The 22133-nt window shown below is 43.2% G+C and overlaps 1 protein-coding gene and 1 long non-coding RNA gene across 4 annotated transcripts in view; one reads left to right on the forward strand and one right to left on the reverse strand.

Moving 5' to 3' along the window:
* RTEL1 (regulator of telomere elongation helicase 1) overlaps positions 1-22133 on the reverse strand; it is a 156453-nt gene that overhangs the window by 26140 nt on the left and 108180 nt on the right. For all 3 annotated transcript variants that reach the window (XM_039326933.1, XM_039326932.1, XM_039326931.1), the window contains 6 exons: positions 20398-20549; positions 16561-16659; positions 11366-11576; positions 7908-8045; positions 5277-5390; positions 2024-2269 (listed from right to left, as the gene is read on the reverse strand). In XM_039326933.1, coding sequence (XP_039182867.1) covers positions 2024-2269; positions 5277-5390; positions 7908-8045; positions 11366-11576; positions 16561-16659; positions 20398-20549 — 960 coding nt within the window. The remainder of the gene's footprint in view (positions 1-2023; positions 2270-5276; positions 5391-7907; positions 8046-11365; positions 11577-16560; positions 16660-20397; positions 20550-22133) is intronic.
* Positions 14989-20578, forward strand: LOC120300639. Its single transcript, XR_005554707.1, has 3 exons — positions 14989-15259; positions 16636-16688; positions 20444-20578. It is a non-coding gene; the product is annotated as an uncharacterized LOC120300639 (long non-coding RNA).

Raw genomic sequence — 22133 nt, forward strand, 5'->3', positions numbered from 1 at the left:
ACAATCAAACCATAAACAACAATCAAAGAACTAACAATTCAGACAAACCAGTTAACAGTAAATCATAGCCTAATGAAGGAATGATGAGAAGGAAGGACTCACTGGAGAAGGGCCTAATGCTGGGAAAGATTGAGGGCAATACAAGAAGGGGACGACAGAGAAGGAGGTGGCTGGATGGAGTCACTGAAGCAGTAGGCGTGAGCTTCAATGGACTCCAGAAGATGATAGAGGACAGGAAGACCTAGAGGAACATTGTCCATGGGGTTGCGATGGGTCGGACACGACTTCGCAATTAACAACAACAACAATGAAGGCTCCCACAGGTGTCCCTCTCCATAAGCAACATCGAGGTGGCCACGCCCACCCCACCCACACCCAGTCTGCCATGACTACTGCAGCCACACCCATCCCATGGCCACGCCCACCCAGTCTGCCACGCCCACTGTAGCTGCACCCGCCAAGTGGGCCACACCCACCCAGCAATACATAAGTGGGTTTTGGGTTGCAGTTTGGGCACTCCCACCAACACTGACAGAGCAAGCCACTGGTAACAAAAAGGAGATCAAACCCAAATCCCTTCCAGCCCTGATGATGTTACTTAGTTAGGTAGCAAAATGTCTGCAAGAAAACAACCCTCAGAGGGCACCAATGACCCCATAGTCTTCCTTCCTTCCTTCCTTCCTTCCTTGTAGCCACCCATCTCAAAACAGTAACTCTGGGTGACAAACCATCATAAAAACAAATTGGTTAAAACACAATACAAAAAAAGAAATTAAATACAAAAGATATTATAATGCAGTGGTGGCGAACCTATGGCACGCGTGCCAGAGGCGGCACACAGAGCCCTCTCTGTGAGCACACGCCATCACCCCAGCACACGTGGTCTCTAAAAGTTCACCATCACTGGCCTAAGGCCAGCCAGCCTGGAGGGGCCATTGGGGAGCCCACCATCCCACCCGCCAGAGACCCCCTGGATCTCCCCTAACCTTGCCCTGCCCGGCTCCCACAGGTGTCCCTCTCCATAAGCAACATCGAGGTGGCCATGCCCACCCCACCCACACCCAGTCTGCCATGACTACTGCAGCCACACCCATCCCGTGGCCACGCCCACCCAGTCTGCCACGCCCACTGTAGCTGCACCTGCCAAGTGGGCCACACCCACCCAGCAATACATAAGTGGGTTTTGGGTTGCAGTTTGGGCACTCGGTCTCTAAAAGGTTCGCCATCACTGTTATAATGCATCAGTGTCAACATAACCAGGAAATGGGGCCTTTCACACACTTGGGCCATCCTAATCTGCCTGGTTTTCAGGCCTTCTGAATGGCAAGCAGGATCAGGGCTATCCTAATCTGAGGAGAAGGTGATTCCAAGTCTGCATCAGGACGACTAAATCGCGAGTGTTCAACCTGGGCAACTTTAAGACTTGTGGCTTTAAGAGAGTATGGCTGGGGAATTCTGGGAGTTGAACTCCACCAGTCAAGGTTGACCACTCCTGATTAAATAATCCAATCACGATTGATGTTTGCTTAGGGTAGAAGGACCGACCACTTCAGAGGATTTCTCTGAGCTGCTATTTCTGTATAGAAATATTTGGACTTCTACAATTAATTAGTTTCAGATCTGTTTTGCCACCAGAATTTAGCCCAATTCCTTGGGGAAGGCAATATGTCCTATTCCTCCCATCACATGAACCATGATGCCCTTGACCTAACAAGGTAGGTGGCGCAGCAGTTAGAGTGCAGTCCTGCAGGCCACTTTAGCTGACTGTGTCCAGCAGGTCAGCGGTTCAAATCTCACCGGCTCATGATTGACTCAGCCTTCCATCCTTCCGGGGTAGGTCAAATGAGGACCCAGATTGTTGGGGGCAATGTAAATATATATATATATATCCATTGCTTACTGGTGTACACTGCTTAGAGAGTGCTTGCACTTCAAGCGGTATATAAGTCTCATAAATAAATAAATAAATAAATGTATGGACATAGTTCAGCTTTGCTCTCAAAACAGCTGGAGAGGCACTTACTCTGGAGAAGGTGAAAGTTCTCTGGCTTTTCCGTAGTGAGGCCTACCACCACAGGTAACAACGAGTCGTAGTCATCTGTCTTCTTGTAGTTGAGGAGTGTGGACCTAAAGGTATTATAGCTGGCTTTGTCCAGGGACGTCTTGAGGTCATTTAAATAAGCTGACAGATATGTCTGTTTGTCATTCTCCTTGGTGGTGCTGAACGGACGTTGGCGGAAGACATCAGACACCTTGGCACTGCTTTCTCCTGAAACAGAACACAGAGTCCGTAAACGCGGTGTGGAAAGCCCAGTTACCCAGGTTCATGTGGGTCTGCAGCTTTTGTGGCTGCTTCTCAGAAATAATTGAAGGTCTGAATACAGGCAGCCTTTTGTTCAGTGACCGTTTAACGTTACAACGGAACTGAAAAAAAATGACTTATGACTGGTTTTCACACAACCACTGCAGCAACCTGAGGGTCATGTGATCAAAATTCAGATAACATTTATGACGTTTGGAATGACCCGGGGTCTTGCGATCCCCTCTTATGACCTTCTGACAATGGGGAAGTCAGATTCACTTAACAACCGTGTTACCTCCAGAAGCAGTAAATGCTCCAACGCTGGAAGTTTTTAAGAAGAGACTGGACAGCCATTTGTCCGAAATGGTGTAGGGTTTCCTGCCTGAGCAGGGGGTTGGACTAGAAGACCTCCAAGGTCCCTTCCAACTTTACTACTATTACCAGTTTATCAACTTCAGTGATTCCCTTAACAAACTGGCGAGAAAGGTCATAAAATGGGGCAGAATTCACTTAAGAAGGGTCTTGCTTAGCAATTTGAGCTCAATCGGGCTTGTTAGCCGAGGACCACCTGTAAATTGTTCTCGATGTTGTAGGGATGGGTAATGGAGCCTTGACCCTTTTGAACTTTGGTGTGGGAGAGGACTTCTGTGGTTACTACGGAAAGCTAAAAGCAAAGAAACGGATCCTCAAACAAAGCAAGGCTCAAGTGTTTTTGCTGGAGGTACAAATGACCAGACTAAAATGATCACATCGAATGATTACCCTGGGCCGGGTTCTCTGGAGAAGACAAAGGGAAATTGGCAAGAAGATGGACTTGATTACAGCAGTGACGGATGCACTGTTAAGAGACTCGAGGAGCCAGCAGAGGGACACATCATCCTGGAGAAGGTCTATCTGCTAAGAGAGGACACCAACGTGATGGCACATAGTCAATTAATCGTAATTCCAGGTGTGGTCTTCATTACGTTTAATCCAAATATATCAGGGGTCAAAGAATTTAGCAACTTTAAGACTTGTGGGCTTCAACTCCCAGAATTCCCCATGTGGACTCCAGGTATAGTATAGGGAGTACCTTGCTCAATAGTAGTAACTGTGAGAGGGATCTCGGAGTCCTAGTAGACAACCCTTTAAATAGGAGCCAGCCGTGTGCTGCAGCTGCCAAAAAAGCCAACCCAGTGCTAGGCTGCATTAACGGATGGATGGAATCAAGATCACTTGAAGTGTTAATACCACTTTACAAGGCCTTGGTAAGGCCACACTTGGAATACTGCACGATGTAAAAAAGATGTGGAGACTCTAGAAAGGGTACAGAGAAGAGCAACAAAGATGATCAGGGGACTGGAGGCTAAAACATATAAGGAACGGCTGCTGGAATTGGGTACATTTAGTTTAACGAAGAGAAGGACGAGGGGGGACATGATAGCAATCTTCCAATATCTCAGGGGCTGCCCCAAAGAAGAGGGAGTCAAGCTATTCTCCAAAGCGCCTGAAGGCAGGACAAGAAGCAACGGATGGAAACTCATCAAGGAGAGAAGCAACCTAGAACTAAGGAGAAATTTCCTGACAGTGAGAACAATTAACCAGTGGAACAACCTGCCTCCAGAAGCTGTGAATGCTCCGACACTGGAACTTCCAATTTTATTATTATTATTATTATTATTATTATTATTAGTAGTAGTAGTAGTATTTCTCAGAGTTGTTAAGTTTGGACACCCGGATATACTTGGGTTAAAATAAATGAAGATCACATCTGGAATCCCACTAGTAATCCATGCAGCTTGTAGAGCAGAGATGTTATAGGAAAAAAGTGAGGAATGTCTATCTTTGCATGGCTGCATTCTGGACCAGTTTAGCTTCCTGGTGGTCTTCAAGGATAGCCCCATGTAGAGTATGTTGCAGTAATCCAAGCTGATCCTGGACCTTTTGATTTCTAAATTAGACTATTACTTAACAGCGGTTTTCCCTGGCATAATGGTAACCTCTTCGTGATCTGCTTTGATTCCCTATATCGGAATATCCGAAAAGCACATATTCTAGCTGGGTGACTTTGGGCCAATCACCAGGAGACTGTGAGTTCTAATCCCACTTTAGGCATGAAAGTTGGCTGGTGACTTTGGGCCAGTCCCTCTCTTTCAACCCAACCCACCTTACAGGGTTATTGTTGGGGAAACAGGAGGAAGAAAGGGTATAATGCCTTTTCTGCCACCTTGAGAAAGTAATACAGGTGGAATAAAAACCAAACCAAACAAATAAATATTTTTGCTGTGGAGAATGTCAAGCCCTGTGAAATTAGGCAAGATTGAGGAAACAAGAACTTTGCAGACTTTGGAAATGTATGAAACATTGAAATTAATTTTATTTCTTTTGAGTTTTCCCTCTTTATTGTTGTCTCCTTGGAAAACCCAGACTTGCATCCCTTTACATCCTCTTTAACAACTTTGATTGTTTTCTCCAGGTTGCTGTGCATCATCAGAAGCAGCTTTTACATTTTTCAAAGCAGAAACCAGAATATAACGCAATAAATTTTCTCATTGTAAAAGCATGTGCAGTGCTTACTGAGAAACAGACTCACCCTCTTACATTAGTAAACCAGAAGTGAGAATGATTATTGCTCCACATTTGTTAATCTAGATTAAAAGTAACAGAAATATTTCCTTTCCGGCTAAAAGAATTATAATTCTTTGTTTTGAAGTCAAAACTGTATGATTAATATGCAACAGAAGGGTAAAAAATATTCCTTCCCTGGGACATCAATCTTCAAAAGAGCATTTATAATAATAATAATAATTAAGTTGGAAGGGACCTTGGAGGTCATCTAATCCAATCCCCTGCTCAGGGAGTCCCTCTTTCTCCCAATTCAAAATCTTAATGAGTTTCATCCCAGTGTGAGTATGTGACTGAATTCAGTTTTAATGATGAACTGGAAACGAAAAATGGCCCACAGGTATTACCAGGAACTTTATTTAAAGCATACCTTTTGCATTTAAGTCAGCCGTCAGGTGGGATCCGCCTTTGTTTAAATGCTGCACGGAATTCAGCTGTTTAGTGGAATCTTCCAAACAAGTAATTTTCTTCTCACGTTCCTGTCCTAAAATCAAAGAAAACCAGATAGAGATACTGGCTGGCTGAAAAGTCAAACCTTGAGAACAGATTAGCACAAGGGAGGCGTGTTTGTGGCAGGAGCGCACGCACAACTCCATTTGTGCAAGTGGCGAGCGCACGGTCCCTCCACTCACGTGAATAGAGCGTGCAAAGATGGAGGGTAGAATAGAGCTGGAAGTGACCTTGGAGATCTTCTAGTCCAGCCCCTGCTCATGCAGGAGAACCTATAACATCTCAGACATGGAACATGCGCTTGAGCACGATGCTACACTCGTGTGAGCGGCAGGCACTTGAGCTCGCGCACAAAGCTCCACTCGCTTGCCCATCTCTCCCACCTCCTGGTTTGGAACAGGCCATGGCTTGCTAGTGGGCCGCGGCCCAGGGGTTGGGGACTCCTGGTTTAGCAGCAAAAACAACAAATGTATCAGAACACCAAGTGTAATAAAACCCTCCCAAAAAATAATTCTATTGGCTGGTGGTAACAAAGCTATACTCCCCTAGCCAGGTAGGCAACAGATACATATTTTAAGTAAGTAGAAATATTATTATTGATTTATTATTATTTATTAAATTTATACCACACCCATCTCGCTATTAAGCCACTCTGGGCTGTTTACAGCAGAGGTACAACCGCAGGGGTTGAGTTAGTCACACACAGTTGTGAGCATGAATTTGGCTTCCCCGTTGATTTTGTTTGTCGGAAAGGTTTTCCTGGGGATAAAACCTCTTGGGATAAAATCCAGGACGAAATTCTCCTTCCCAAAATAGACACTAGAGAAGCAGCCAAGGTTTCTCTCTTTCCTTACATTTGCTGCTGGAGAATGAAATCTCAGGGGGTTGGACTAGAACTCAGGTCCCCAACACGAGGTTCCGTGAAGAGAGGTTTTTCCGCGGACCGGAGGGTGCATGGCTTTGTGTGCTGCCTGCATCCCACGGATGGGGCTTTGCTTGTTTGTGCAGACCGGTTGCTGGCATGCAGATCCACGGACCAGGGGGTTGGGGACCCCTGGTTTACCGTATAATAAATAATAGTACTGGTAGTCCTCAACTTACAACCACAATCGAGCAAGACAGTTGTTAACTGAGTTTTGCCCCATTACATCAGCTTTCCTGCCAGAGTTGTTAAGCGAATCACCGAAGTGGTTGAGTTAGTAACGCGGCTGTGTTAAATGAATCTAGCTTCCCCATCGACTTTGCTCGTCAGAGGTTTGCGAAAGCCGATCACGTGACCTCAGGACTCTGCAACTGTCGTAAATATGAGTCAGTTCGCAAGCATTTTGAGTGTGGATCACGTGACCCTGGGGGGACGCTGCCACCATTTAAGTTGTTAAAGTTGTTAATCTGGCTTCCACATCGACTTTGCTTATCAGAAGGTCGCAAGAGGTGATCATGTGACTCCAGGACACTACAACTGTATTAGTACATGCCAGTTGCCAAGCGTCTGCACTTTGATCCTGTGATCATGGGGATGCTGCGAGGGTTGTTAAGTGTGAAAAACGGCCCTCGGTCATTTTTCAGAGCCACTGCAACTAAACAAATGGTTGTAAATTGAGGACTGCCTGCACAGACAAGTTAAAAAAATATTAAAACTTTTAAGCATCAAAACTGCAGCATTAACAAAAAATATTTATTGACAGCAGCTTGGGAAGAGAGGTTCCTGGGAAGATTCAGGTCCATGTAATCCCAGGGATTTTATCAGTTACTGATGAAGAAACTGGGCAAAGGAACCTAGTCTTTTTTTTCCTTGTTAAGATGGATTTAATCTCTTTTGAAAGAGCTTGAAGGAAATGCCTCTACAGCAGTGGTTATCCACCTGTGGGTCGGGACCCCATTTGGGGTCGAACGACCATTTCACGGGGGTCGCCAAGCAACGCAGTCCGCCATTTTTTCCCCTTTTCTTTGGCCATGCCCCTGGCACCCTGTGATGTATAAGTGGTTGGGGGTCACCACAACATGGGGAACTGTATTATGGGGTCGCGACATTAGAAAGGTTGAGAACCACTGCTCTACAGCATTGGTTCGCAACCTGTGGGTCGGGACCCCATTTGGAGTCGAACCACCATTTCAGGGGGTCGCCAAACAACGCAGTCCGCCATTTCCCCCCCCCCTTTTCCTTAGCTGTGCTACTCCCTTTTATTCTATTGGCTTTTGAAAGCCAATAGAATAGACTCTCTTGAATAGAGTCTAATTCTATTGGCTTTCAAAAGCCAACAGGAATTGTCCAGGCTGTCTCTGCCCTGCTGAGCCCGCCAAAAGTCCCATTCTGCAAACGGTGCTGCACCTGTTGAGTAGTCCTCGACTTGCGACCGGTTGGGGGGGGGGGTTGCGGCATTAAAATGGTTGAGAACCACTGCTCTACAGAGACAGAAAACAAAACTGGCTGGAAGAGGATGCTCCGTTCTGGCGAGAGCATTGCTTCTCTTTTCCTGGGAAAAGGGTGGCTTCTACGAAGAGTACATTTCAATGCCGGCGGAGCTGCCAGCTGCTTAAAAGATGGCCTCACCTGCATTTTTAGCCAACAACAATCTATCTTCTGGCAGAAGGCTGTGCTCCGGTTTGTATCCGCAACCGATTCCGGTCAGGGAACGGCAAGCTTCGTCAAACTGCTTTTTGTGCTGAGGCCGAATGAACTGGTAAAAGTCTGGCAAATTATATGAAAAAAAAAAAAATAGAAGGAAAGATGATGATAGCAGTTAATAGGGTCAAATGCTGGCCCCGTTTCTCCCAAAAGGCAGAGTGCATTTTAGCAGGTGGAAATCCAGCACTGTGGTTCGTCAAACTTGGTTAATGATTCCGTGTGTATCACACCTGCCACAACTTAAACCTCTCAATAGAAACGATCCTGGGCTCCATTTGTTGAGAAAGGTATAGTTTGTTAGAGATCAAATGCACTGCAGTATTGCAAAGCCAGAACTGAGAATCGTGCCCCAAATCCCTAAGTTTTACTTTTCCCTCCCTTAACTGTCTCTCACTGCCCAGCCCTGTGCAGCCAATAAGGTTCAGGCAAGATGTTTTCCTAAGGGTCAGTCCAACTGCAGTTTGGTATGCAGCTCCCTCTTCCTTCCAGCTGGGTGACCTTGAGGCAGTATCTAGAGAAGACACAACACTTACTTTCATTTCCCCAAGCATTCCCTCCCTCGTTTCCCCTCCCCACAGTTCATGGCAGTCTGTCAGCCCATAGCAGTGAAGCACAAGTGGGCACAAGGTGACAGCTGGCAGCGTAGGAGTGGCCTACCTGCCAGTGGACCTCCCCCCCCCCACACACACATCTTAAGACTGTTGCTGAAATGGACAAAACAATGGTTTCTCAACAGTAGTTTTGTTGTTTGGGGATGAAGGTTAAGACAGGTCTGTGAGTCCTTCAGTAGGCACGATGCATCTCTTTCTACCTTAGGCCAGTGGTTCTCAACCTGTGGGTCGGGACCCCATTTGGGGTCGAACGACCATTTCACGGGGGTCGCCAAACAACGCAGTCCGCCATTTTTTCCCCCCTTTTCCTTAGCCGTGCTACTCCCTTTTATTCTATTGGCTTTTCAAAAGCCAATAGGAATTGCCCAGGCTGTCTCTGCCCTGCTGAGCCCACCAAAAGTCCCATTCTGCAAACGGTGCTGCACCAGTTGAGTAGTCCTCGACTTACGACCAGTTGAGTAGCCCTCGACTTATGACCGGTTGGGGGGGTCGCAGCATTAAAAAGGTTGAGAACCACTGCCTTAGGGTTTTGCCTTCAGGTGTCACTTAAAAGTCCTTTTAATTGGCAGTATCTTCAGGCTCCACAAAGAGAACTTAATTCACCAAGAAAGCCAGTTTGGTGTGGTAGGAGATGGTAGGAGACTGTGAGTTCTAGTCCCGCCTTAGGCATGAAAGCCAGCTGGGTGACATTGAGACAATCACCAGGAGACGATGAGTTCTAGTCTTGCCTTAGGCGTGAAAGGCAGCTCGGTGACTTGGCCCAATCACCCGGATCCTGCCTCTAGCTCAGTGGTTCTCAACCTTTTTAATGCCGCGACCCCCAGCCGGTCGTAAGTCGAGGACTACTCAACCGGTTGTAAGTCGAGGACTATTAACTGGTGCAGCACCGTTTGCAGAATGGGACTTTTGGCGGGCTCAGCAGGGCACAGACAGCCTGGACAATTCCTATTGGCTTTTGAAAGCCAATAGAATTAGACTCTATTCAAGAGAGTCTATTCTATTGGCTTTCAAAAGCCAATAGAATAAAAGGGAGTAGCACAGCTAAGGAAAAGGGGGAAAAAATGGCGGACTGCGTTGTTTGGCGACCCCCGTGAAATGGTCGTTCGACTCCAAATGGGGTCCTGACCCACAGGTTGAGAACCGCTGCTCTAGGCATAAAAGCCGAATGGGTGACTTTGGGCCAACAACAGGATACTGTGAATTCTAGTTTCACTTAGACATGAAAGCTGGGTGGGTAACTTTGGGCCAATCACCAGGAGACAGTGAATTCTAGTCCTTTCATAAGCATGAAATACAGCTGGGAATCTTCGAGCCGGTGATTCTCGGAGGGTGATTGTGGGAAAAATAGGAACAGGAATAGTAGATACATTTGTTTAGTGTATCTCTGTGTTGTTATATATTACATTTATTAATATAGTAATTCATGTTATTTAATAATATATAATAATAAATAACAAATGCATACAAAGCCAGAATTGAGAAGGAAGCAACAGATAGCAAATGCCACTTCTACAAAGAAGCTGAAGAAACAGTGGATTTCCTAGTTTCTTTCTTCCTGATGCAACCATGTCACACAGACTTACTACAAACAATGGCGTGACAAAGTAGCAACAATAGCACATTGCAAGATCTACAACAAATACCCAGTTGTCTGCAAGGGAGAACTGGTGGGACCCCGAAAAGAAAAATGAATAAGCTAAATTTCTCTGGGACTTTAGAATTCAGATTGACAAGCACCTGCCACGTACAATGTCCAACTTAACAATTGTTGATAAGAAAGACAAAAAAGTCTGGATAGTGGACCTGGCAGTACCTGAAGACAGCAGAAGAGAAAGAACTGGAGAAAATCACAAAATACAAAGATCTGCGAATAGAAGTTAAAATGATTGTGGCAAAAGAAAGCAAAGATAATACCAATTGCAATCCCAAAACATCTGGAGCATCACCTGAATACCCTCGGCATTGACAAAATCCCCATCAGTCAATTGCAAAAGGCAGCTTAACTTGGAACAGCTTACATCCTGGGACTTGATGGGTAGATAAAAAGGTGATATCTAGTTCAAACATCTGACTGACTGTGCAAGCAACCATAATAATTAAAAAAAATTATTCTGTGCGTTAGCCAGTGGTTACTATACATGCTACAGTACGTGACACCCTTGTTAGACATCATAACCCCTAACACTGTAGCTACAGATGCAAATGCAATCAGCATTTGAACTATATTAAACTATCTGAACTACATTAAAACATGTTGGTGAATAAAGAAAGAATTTAAATTTTGGAATAATATTTGTATTTTAGTCATGAGAGTTAGTTTATAATGAAGTGAGGGAAACTAAACCTATCCAAATTATAAGTATTGGTTATAAAAGGCTAAATGGGAATATGATAATTGGAATTAAATAAAACCTAAAAACAGGACTTGGATATGTATAACCAAAATGCTATTGATAAAATGTATAGATTGATTGAACTTTAGCTAGAAATGTACTAATATGAATGTGATATAATACCTATGGGAAATAGAGATGGAACCTTTATTGATGTAAATTGAGATATCTATGTATCATTCTGTTATTGGCTTATTAATTACCCTATCACCACGCTGCTTCCTAATTACTTGGTTGTTAAAATTTGAAAAATTAATAAAATTTGCTAAAAAAAAAACCACCAGCAAAATATTAACAAAAGGAACGCAAGTACTATTTAATCCCTCACTGTTATTCATACATGCTATTGCTACAAGAGAAACCTGAGCACTTCAAATACCTCGCATTAGGACGTGGGTGTTTTGGTCCTGCAAGAAAAGACCACTCAACTGAAATAACATAGCATCGAAATCGTGTTTTCTTTTGTACTGATGGAGGGTTTGTGAAAATATATCAAAATTTAGCCGGCTCAGAGATTTCTTCACTGTTGCCATAAAAGCAACAGCTCTGGCTGTCTTGGGCTCCGAAGAATCAGGTACCCCACTAGTTTGCTGTAAAATAAAAAAAAAAGAGAAAGATCATTTTTCCCCCCTCTCCATGTATGCCCAAATTTTTTAGCCATCTTTATTTTAACTATTTTTTCCTTCCCTTTAAGTATTTTTAACTGTCTAAATCCCCTCCAAATATTTCCCAGAATGAATGTCAGAATTCCAATTGCTACTGTACTTATTTTGCTTTATTTTACTTTATTTACCGTATATTCCGGCGTATCAGACGACTTTTGAGAGCGTCAAAACAGCCTCTGAACTCGGGGGTCGTCTTATACGCCAGAAATAACGTAGTTTCCGGCATATAAGACGACTTTCTAGGCATGCGACTCAGCGTCGATTGTCTTATACGCCGGAAATACCGGTAGTTTCCGGCGTATAAGACGACTTTCTAGGCATGCGACTCGGCATCGATGGTCTTGCGACTTGGCGTCGATGGTCTTGCGACCCGGCGTCGAACTAGGGGGTCGTCTTATACGCCGGGTCGCCCTATACGCCGGAATATACGGTATTCATTGAGCCGAGGTGGCGCAGCAGTTAGAGTGCAGTACTGCAGGCCACTTTAGCTGACTGTGTTCAGCAGGTCAGCGGTTCAAATCTCACCGGCTCAAGGTTGACTCAGCCATCCATCCTTCCGGGGTAGGTAAAATGAGGACCCAGATTGTTGGGGGTAATGTAAATATATATATATACATTGCTTACTGGTATACACCGCTTAGAGAGTGCTTGCACTTAAAAGCGGTATATAAGTCTCACAAATAAATAAATAAATAAATTTGAAATCCCACGGTTATTATTTTTACAAATAACTCAAGGCAGTGAATATGTGAAACATACCTTCCTCCTCTTATTTTCCCTACAACAGCCCAGTGAAGTGGGTTGGGCAGGAGAGAGAGAGAGAGAGAGAGAGAGAGAGAGAGAGAGAGAGCTTTTTCCACGGATCGGCTGTGTGTGTGTGTGATTTCGTGTGCTGCCTGCATTCCACGGACAGGGCTTCGCTTGTTTCAAAGGCCCAGTTTTTGGTGTGCCGTGGCCCGGTGCCGGTCCACGGATCGGGGGTTGGGGACCTCTGCCTTAGCCACTAGACCAAACTGGCCCTTAATTTATCTCTTACGCCCTAGTCAATATTTTAAACGTTATCCTGAATTCTAATCTTGCAGGCATCTGTACTCTGTGAATAATGGCCTAGTTAAGACTTGAAGAAGCCAGAAACTTGTGAAATGTTTTGAGCGTTTTCTCTTTGATGAGACATTTTGAATTTATTTATTTATGAGACTTATATACCGCTTTAAGTGCAAGCACTCTCTAAGCGGTGTACACCAGTAAGCAATGTATATATATATATTTACATTACCCCCAACAATCTGGGTCCTCATTTTACCTACCCCGGAAGGATGGAAGGCTGAGTCAACTTTGAGCCGGTGAGATTTGAACCGCTGACCTGCTGAACACAGTCAGCTAAAGTGGCCTGCAGTACTGCACTCTAACTGCTGCGCCACCTCGGCTCTTGAGGTTGCTTTTTCCTTAAGGCCTCAAATAGTTCCTTAGGAAACGTTATACAGAAGTACTGTAAATATTAATTAGTTTAGGTAGATGAAAGGAACGCTTGGTCCTTCAATTCAAGCTTGTCTAATCATGCCGGCTATGATTCTCCTGAATTTCACCAAAATAGTCTCTCACTTCCATCAGCGACATTCCATCTGGAACCAAACTGAAGTGTGCTTCAAAAGCAAAACCACACAGTGTTCATTGCGGTAGTCTTACTACGTCTTCAGTAGTGGAATGGCTTGCCTTCGGAAGCCATGGGTGCTCCATTACTGGAGGTTTTCAAGAAGAGATTAGAAAGCATGTATCTGTCAGAATCCAATCATATTTCATCTTTAATTATCAAATATAGAAACTCCCAATTCTGCCTTCTTTGGATTCTGCCATAAGAGGGAGAGAAGGGGGAGAACAAAGGGGCTTTATGGCCCTCACTTCCTTCAGTAGACTTCAAAGAGCTGAATGCTGAATGTGTGTTTATTGTAACCTATTGTAACCTCAAAGCGTTAGCATCCAGAGAACATTAGCATTAACAAAGAAGAGTATTTGCCTTTCATGTAGTTATCTGAAGTCTCCATCCAGACGGAAGAAAGAAGAAACGGGGTGGAATTGTGATACTTGAAACTATCACTGGAAGGGGGGTTGATTGGGTGGGACTACTGGGGAACCCCTTAAAACCTTGAATGGGAGAGCTTGAACCCCAAGTCCTGTCTAGCATGCCTGCAACCATTTTCTCTTAATAAAGGATTCCTGTTGGAAGAATTATTCCAAGAGTTCTGTCTTCTTAAGATGCAAAGTGGGGTGGGTCCTTACAGTATCTAAAATGGTATAAGCGCTCTTGCTTGAACATGAGGTCGGAACAGATGACCTCTAAGGTTTATGAAGGGGTTGTTTTGTTTCCCCAATGTACAGATCTGCACATGGCTCACTGCATTGCGTTGCATATACCACGTTGCTCAGTTTGTGTCTGGGTGTTTTATCCTTGGGGTGGTCAAGCTTCTGCCTTGGTGTATTTGTGAGCTTGAAGTATACACCTATGTTGTGTTGGCTGAAGATCCTCCTGCAACGTATGGAATGACAACGTTGCTTTTTTTATTGTTTATTTGTTTATTCTTTTCTTTCTGTTATGGAGGAGCTCCTGCTGATCTTTTGGGGGATTTGATGAAGGCCCACTTGGGATAGCCACACATTCTAAGGCAGGGGTAGGCAACCTTGGCTCTTTTATGACTCGTGGACTTCAACTCCCAGAATTCCTGAGCCAGCCACGCTGAGGAGAAAGGGAGAGGTTTCCAAGCTGAGCCAGGGTGGCTCAGGAATTCTGGGAGTTGAAGTCCATGAGTCATGAAGGGACCATAGTTCCCCCATGCTGGCTCAGGAATTCTGGGAGTTGAAGTCCACGAGTCATGAAGGGACCATAGTTCCCCCATGCTGGCTCAGGAATTCTGGGAGTTGAAGTCCACGAGTCATAAAAGAGCCAAGGTTGCCTACTTCTGGCCTAGGCCGCTTTCTGACTTGTGGACTTCAACTCCCAGAATTCCTGAGCCAGCATGGCTAAGTTTGGAAACCTCTCCCTTTCCCCTCAGCGTGGCTTTCTCAGGAATTCTGGGAGTTGAAGTCCACGAGTCTTAAAGTTGCCAAGGTTGAGGACCCCTGATATAGGGCAGGGATGGGGAACCTTGGCTCTTTTATGACTCGTGGACTTCAACTCCCAGAATTCCTGAGCCAGCCTAACTGAGTGAAAAGGGAGAAGTTTCCAAGCTGAGCCATGCTGGCTGAGGAATTTTGGGAATTGAAGTCCACGAGTCATAAAAGAGCCAAGGTTGCCTACTCCTGTTCTAAGGGATTCCTTGATGTGTTTTAGTTCTTTTTCTTTCCCAGCTTTGCTGTCAGGCGTCCAAATAATTGTCCTTAACCATGTCAACCAGACAAACACAGCTGCTGACTTGCGTCACATGCTGATTATGTTTATTTACAGCTTAGTTTGAGCAGTAGTGCAAATCTAACTCATTGGTCCAGCTTATGGTTCAATGTAGAGAGAGTGACGACGATGAGGAGTTTAATTTGACCTAACAAAACAACTACAAGAGAACTGTAGTTGCAGCGGAAAAATATTTTACTTAGTACTGAGGATCAAGCAAATTCTTGTAAGTACATGGAGTATTAAGACATAGGCTATAAATAGTGTATGCAGAATGCTAGCATAAACTATTTAGAAAGAAGCTAGGAAATTGTCATGTTTAAGAGGAAACAAAACTTAACATACTGGTTTGTGCAGTCATTGTTTCCTACAGGCAAGGGGAAGGGGATGAAATAAGCACAACAGCTGTGGAATACCGGTAGTTCTCAACGACCGCAACTGAGTTGAAAATTTCTGTTGCTAAGTAATACAGTTTTGTGAGTTTTGCCTCAGGACTTTTCTTGCCACAGTTGTTAAGCGAATCATCGCAGTTGTTAAGTTAGTAACGTGGTTGTTAAGCGAATCTGACTTCCCCACTGATTTTGCTTGTCAGGTCACAAAAGGTGATCCCATGACCCTGGGACACTGTTGTCATTGCCAAGCATCTGAATTTTTGCTCACATGACTGTGGGGATGGCTGCTGCAGTCACAAATGTGAAAAACGATCATAAGTCACTTTTCTCAGTGCCACTGCAACTTTGAACAGTCCTAAATGAACCGTTGTTAAGTTGAGGACCGCCTGTAATGAACATTGTGTAAAAATCAGGCTCTTATAGAGAAATGGGATCTTATAAAGCAAGGCTTTTTAGACCTTCCCAGCATGGGAATTCTGGGAGTTGAAATCCACAGGTCTTAAAAGTTGCCAAGGTTGGACACCCCTGATATAAATAAGATTAAAGGCTGTAGTAGAAAAACACCTTTCCTCCACAACAGATTAAGACAGGGGTAGGCAACCTTGGCTCTTTTACGACTCGCGGACTTCAACTCCCAGAATTCCTGAGCCAGCCTGGCTCAGCTTGGAAACCTCTCCCTTTCCCCTCAGCGTGGCTGGCTCAGGAATTCTGGGAGTTGAAGTCCACGAGTCATAAAAGAGCCAAGGTTGCCTACCCCTGCCCAAATGCCTGAATTTTGATCACGTGACCGTGAGGAAAAAATATTTAAATATTTAAACCAGGGGTCTTCAAACTTGGCCCTTTTATGACTCGTGGATTTCAACTCCCAGAATTCCTGAGCCAGCATGGGAGAACTATGGCCCCTTCATGCCTGGTGGACTTCAACTCCCAGAATTCCTGAGCCAGCCTGGCTCAGCTTGGAAACCTCTCCCTTTCCCCTCAGCGTGGCTGACTCAGGAATTCTGGGAGTTGAAGTCCACGAGTCATAAAAGAGCCAAGGTTGCCTACCCCTGGGTTAAGAGATTGTGAGAATGGGGGGGGGATCATCTTTTTATTGGAAATACATCCTTTTATAGTCCATTCAAGTGCTACGTACCAAACCACTGACTATCTTGATTTTCTTCCTGCCACTGCCTTTCTGCTGATCCATCATTTTCTTTTCATACTGAAGGGACAGAGTTGAGATACGCTTCGCCTATAAAAGGAACAAGGTTAATAGCAAAGGTAAGCAATTTTTCTGAGACGATTCCAGGAGACCCACAAAAACTGATTTGTCACTAAATCCTACAGTCGGTGGAAAAAAAAAATCATTCAGTTTGTGGGAAGAAGACCCTTGAAGTGAAGATCAAAGCATTTACAGCTGATCCTTTGGAATTTATTTGTTTGTTTATTCATTCATTCAATATTTATATTTTTATTTTTACAGGTGATCCTTGACCAAAACTGAGCCCGAAGTTTCTAATGCTGAACAAGATAGCGGTCAAGTGAATTTTGCCCCATTTTATGAGCTTTCTGGCCAAAGTTATTTGGCGAATGACTGCAGTTGTTAAGTTAATAACACAGTTGTTAAGTGAATCTGGCTTCCCTATTGACTTTGCTAGTGAGAAGGTCGCAAAAGGTGATCACATGACTCCGGTGTTGTGAAAAACCACAATACTTACATCAATACTTACCACATCTGTGACTTTCAGTTGACACTGACACTTCTTGTAAAATGGTTTCTTCATAGCATGAGCACATCTTTATGATAATGACACACAGGTTATAATAATAATAATAATAGTAGTAAAGTTGGAAGGGACCTTGGAGGTCATCTAGTCCAACCCCCTGCTTGGGCAGGAAACCCTACACCATTTCGGACAAATGGCTGTTCAGTCTCTTCTTAAAAACTTCCAGTGTTGGAGCATTTACTGCTTCTGGAGGCAGGTTGTTCCACTGGTTAATTGTTCTCACTGTCAGGAAGTTTCTCCTTAGTTCTAGGTTGCTTCTCTCCTTGATTAGTTTCCACCCGTTGCTTCTTGTCCTGCCTTCAGGCGCTTTGGAGAATAGCTTGACTCCCTCTTCTTTATGGCTATAACTTTATGGTTATATGATTTAGGTTACATTGCACAGCCAAACTTAATATCATCTATTAACTATTATCAGCAACAAGCGTTCCTATTAAGATATAGATATATTTTTATGAACTTTTTCCTGCCCACCTCACCAGGACACTGCAACCGTCATAAATACGGTGACCATGGGGATGCTGCAATGGTCATAAGTGTGAAAAATGGCCGTCACTTTTTCAGAGCTGTGGTAACTTTAAATGATTACTAAATAACTGCTATAAATGGAGGACTATTTATTTGCGGCTCATCTGGGAGGCTTACAGCACAGCATTTATAGTGTTTTATTCTTATGATATTCATATTGTTGATTGTTTTAATCTTTTTAACATTATAAGCCACCCAGAATCACCTTGTGGTTGAGACGGGTGGAAAATAAATATAATAAACAAAAAATAAATAAAGCGTAAGCAGTGGAGATGATTTAAGCTAGAAAGCAAGTGGGATTTCCCTCCTGAGAAATAAATGCTGACACTCAAGTGCCAAAGAACAGTCACATTTTTCATCTCACACATCCTCTCCACATTAAAAAAAAAAATGTAACCAAAACATTTGAGTGAGTACAGAAATTACTAGAAAGAAATCCAACTCAGAAAGAAAGAAAAAAAAGAAAGCAAAAGGTGAAACAGCAGAATTAAACATTTCTCAGCTAAGCTGTACAATTAGCAGTGGAGCCAAGGGTGTGTGTGTGTGTCCTGCTTCTTCTGCAAATATTTTAATCCTTAATCAATTTGTGAATCAAGAGTTTTGTATTAGTTCAAGGAAAGCAACCTGCTCCTTTTAAACTCTAACATTAAATCGCAGTATTGCCTCAGGGTTCAGGATGCCCTTACAAATTTAGAAAACTATTGTTCATACTAAAATATCTTCAATCAAATGGAAGACAAGTACAGACTTACAACAATTTATTTAGCGACTGTTTAAAGTTACAACGGCACTGAAAAAGTGACTTATGACCTTTTCCACATTTATGACTGTTGTAGCACCCTATGGTCACGTAATTAAAATTTGGATGCTTGTACTTGGCATGTATTTATGACGGTTGCGTGTCCCAGGGTCATGTGATCCCCTTTTGCAACCTTCTGAGACGCCAAGTCAATGGGGAAGCCAGATTCACTTAACAACCGTGTGACTAACTTAACAACTGCAGTGATTTACTTAACCATTGTGGCAAGAAAGATCATAAAATGGGGCAAAATTCACTTAACTGTATCATTTAGCAACAGAAAATTTGGGCTCAGTTGTGGTCATAAGTCGAAGGCTATCTGTATAAAAGATTTTTTTTAAAAAAAGTATTTGATTTATTTAGTGCAGCATCTAGGTCTTTCCCAAACACAAACTTCTCAAAACAGTTTACAATGAAATAAATATTATACCATCGCTCATCCAGTGGTGGGATTAAAATATGTGAACAACAATATGTGTGGATGCCGCTTCCGGAAGTCCATTCTGGGCCTGGGCAACAACAAATTAGGTACCGGTTCTGCTGAAGTGGTGTGAACCGGCTGAATCCCACCACTGGACTCATCCTTCAATTTCAATAGTTTTAAGGAAGAAAAAGGCTGATGACATCTGCCTTCCTTAATAGATCAACTTCAGTCACCCAAATACGCCCACTGGAAGCAGTGCCAGGTGGGGACTGCAGAAATGTAAGAGAACTGTTTATGAAAACTGACAAGAGTTACTGGAAAGATCACAATATTTCCGGGTATCAAGTTCTTGACAATGAATGCATGGAAGTTCAAGTAGGTGTTAGAAGTGGGTATATGACTAGGCAAAATCTTCTAATTTCTCCACTATGCAGCAAGTGAGGTTCCTAAACAACAGCTAGAGCCAATCTTGAAAATCAGCAGGCAGACTTAGAAATTAATAGTTAACAATTTAGGTAATCCAGATCTGTTTACCATCCATCCACCTACCCAATGTATCCATCCATCCATTCACGTATCTGTCTGTCTGTCTGTCTGTCTGTCTGTCTATCTATCTATCTATCTATCTATCTATCTATCTATCTATCTATCTATCTATCTATCTATCTATCTATCTATCTAGTTATGTCTGTCTATCTCTCTCTCTCTCTCTCTAGTTATCTGTCTGTCTAATTTTTAAAAGACTATCTATCTATCTATCTATCTATCTATCTATCTATCTATCTATCTATCTATCTATCTATCTATCTATCTATCTGCCTACCTACCTACCAACCATCTATCTTTCTGTCTGTCTAATTTTTAAGACTATCTATCTATCTATCTATCTATCTATCTATCTATCTATCTATCTATCTATCTATCTATCTAATTATGTCTGTTTGCCTAATTTTTAAGAATCTATCAATCTATCTAGCTATCTGTCTAATTTTTAAGACTCTATCTATCTATCTATCTATCTATCTATCTATCTATCTATCTATCTATCTATCTAGTTATGTCTCTGTCTGCCTAATTTTTAAAAGAATCTCTCTCTCTAGTTATGTCTGTTTGCCTAATTTTTAAGAATATATCAATCTATCTAGCTATCTGTCTAATTTTTGACTCTATCTATCTATCTATCTATCTATCTATCTATCTATCTATCTATCTATCTATCTATCTATCTATCTATCTATCTATCTATCTGTATTTGTCTAACTATCTATCCAATTTTTAAAAGATACCCGGGGCATCTTCCGAAAGAGCCTTTAAAGCATGAATATCATTGTGAGAAAACTAATAGAAAATTAAAGGCAGGAGAAAGCTTATGTTTACGTCACTGCCACCCACATCACAAAAATTCTATATAAAGGAGACCTAAATGAGCTTGATCAATCCAGCGCCTGTGCATACCGATTCTTCTCCTGGCCAGCATTTCTCCTGGTTTGTTTCATTACAGCTTTTATCGTTGTGCTCCAGGGCATCCAAGAGGCCTCCAGGCTGCCTTCTGGAAGAGGATGATGGTCCCTGCTCATAGGCCATGTACGCCCCGGCCTCTCCGTTACCTGAGACAAGAAACAGAGCCTGATAAATACATTTTGAACAACTTTGTTTCTTTCTGTTCTACTAAGGCAGGGGTCCCTAACCTTGGCAATTTTAAGACCCGTGGACTTCAACTCCCAGAATTCCCCAGCCACCATGGCTGGCTGGGGAATTCTGGGAGTTGAAGTCCACGGGTCTTAAAGTTGTCAAGGTGGGGGGACCCCTGTACTAAGGGACAAGAAGCGAAAGAGGAGCAGATCCAACTTGTCCAACATGTTAAGAATATGTTAAGATATTTAATTTAATTTAATACCTGGAGTAAAGTGTATAATGGGCCAGGACACATAGTGGTAGTTGACTGATTGGAGAGGGCGGGCTCCTGTGTGAGGCAATCTGTGCTGTGATTGGTCGTTTCGGGTGTGGAGGGAGCGTTTCCCTTTTTCCCCACCTTTTTTTCCTTCTGTGTGTTCTGTATGCTATTCTGTGATTTACCTGATGATTTACCTCATAATGTAGCGATCAGCTTGACTGGCTAGTTTGCTGTAGATATAGATGTTAAATATACCGATTTATATAAAACTACAAGTTCTGTCAGCGTCTCTGATTCCATTTGGACACCAGCTGTGCAAATTCCCTGACAGAATGTATTTGAAGCATTTGAGAAATAAGACTTTTTCCCGGGTGTGACCTAAGCATTTCCTAAGAGATCTGGTTTTTTGTTTTCATCAACAGTTGACAAAATGTGTTGGGAGTGGATTGCTAGTCATAGCCAGTCTATAAAAGCTTTGTTGCATGACTCTGCTAATTGTTTGCTTCTTACGTTTATATACTCACGACCCTCAGGAGTCCTAATAGTTTACAACAGTGGTCCCCAAACTTTGCAGCTTGGGTGTCTGTGTGAAGAGAGGAATAGGGCCGTGTGAGTGTGCTGGGGTGCACATGCATGCAGAATGGACCTTGGAGGTCATCTAGTCCAACCCCCTGCTCAGGCAGGAAACCCTATGCCATTGTAGATAGATGGCTGTCCAATCTCTTCTTAAAAGCTTCCAGTATTGGAGCATTCACAACTTCAGGAGGCAAGTCTTTCCACTGATTGATTGTTCTGTCAGGAAATTTCTCCTTACTTCCAGGTTGCTTCTCTCTTTGATTACTTTCCATCTGTTGCTTCTCAGGTGCTTTGGAGAATAGCTTGACTGCCTCTTCTCTGTGGCAGCCTTCGAGATATTGTTAATAATAATAATAATAGTAGTAGTAGTAGTAGTAGTAGTAGTAGTAGTAGTAAAGTTGGAAGGGACCTTGGAGGTCATCTAGTCCAACCCCCTGCTCAGGCAGGAAACCCTACACCATTTCGGACAAATGGCCGTCCAGTCTCTTCTTAAAAACTTCCAGTGTTGGAGCATTTACTGCTTCTGGAGGCAGGCTGTTCCACTGATTAATTGTTCTCACTGTCAAGAAGTTTCTCCTTAGTTCTAGGTTGCTTCTCTCCTTGCTTAGTTTCCATCTGTTGCTTCTTGTCCTGCCTTCAGGTGCTTTGGAAAATAGCTTAATTCCCTCTTCTTTATGGCAGCCCCTGAAATATTGGAAGGCTGCTATCATGTCCCCCCTTG

This window comes from Crotalus tigris, unplaced genomic scaffold, assembly GCF_016545835.1.
Source record: "Crotalus tigris isolate CLP2741 ecotype Arizona unplaced genomic scaffold, ASM1654583v1 scf7180000024347.1601321, whole genome shotgun sequence".
Classification (NCBI taxonomy): Eukaryota; Metazoa; Chordata; class Lepidosauria; order Squamata; family Viperidae; genus Crotalus; species Crotalus tigris.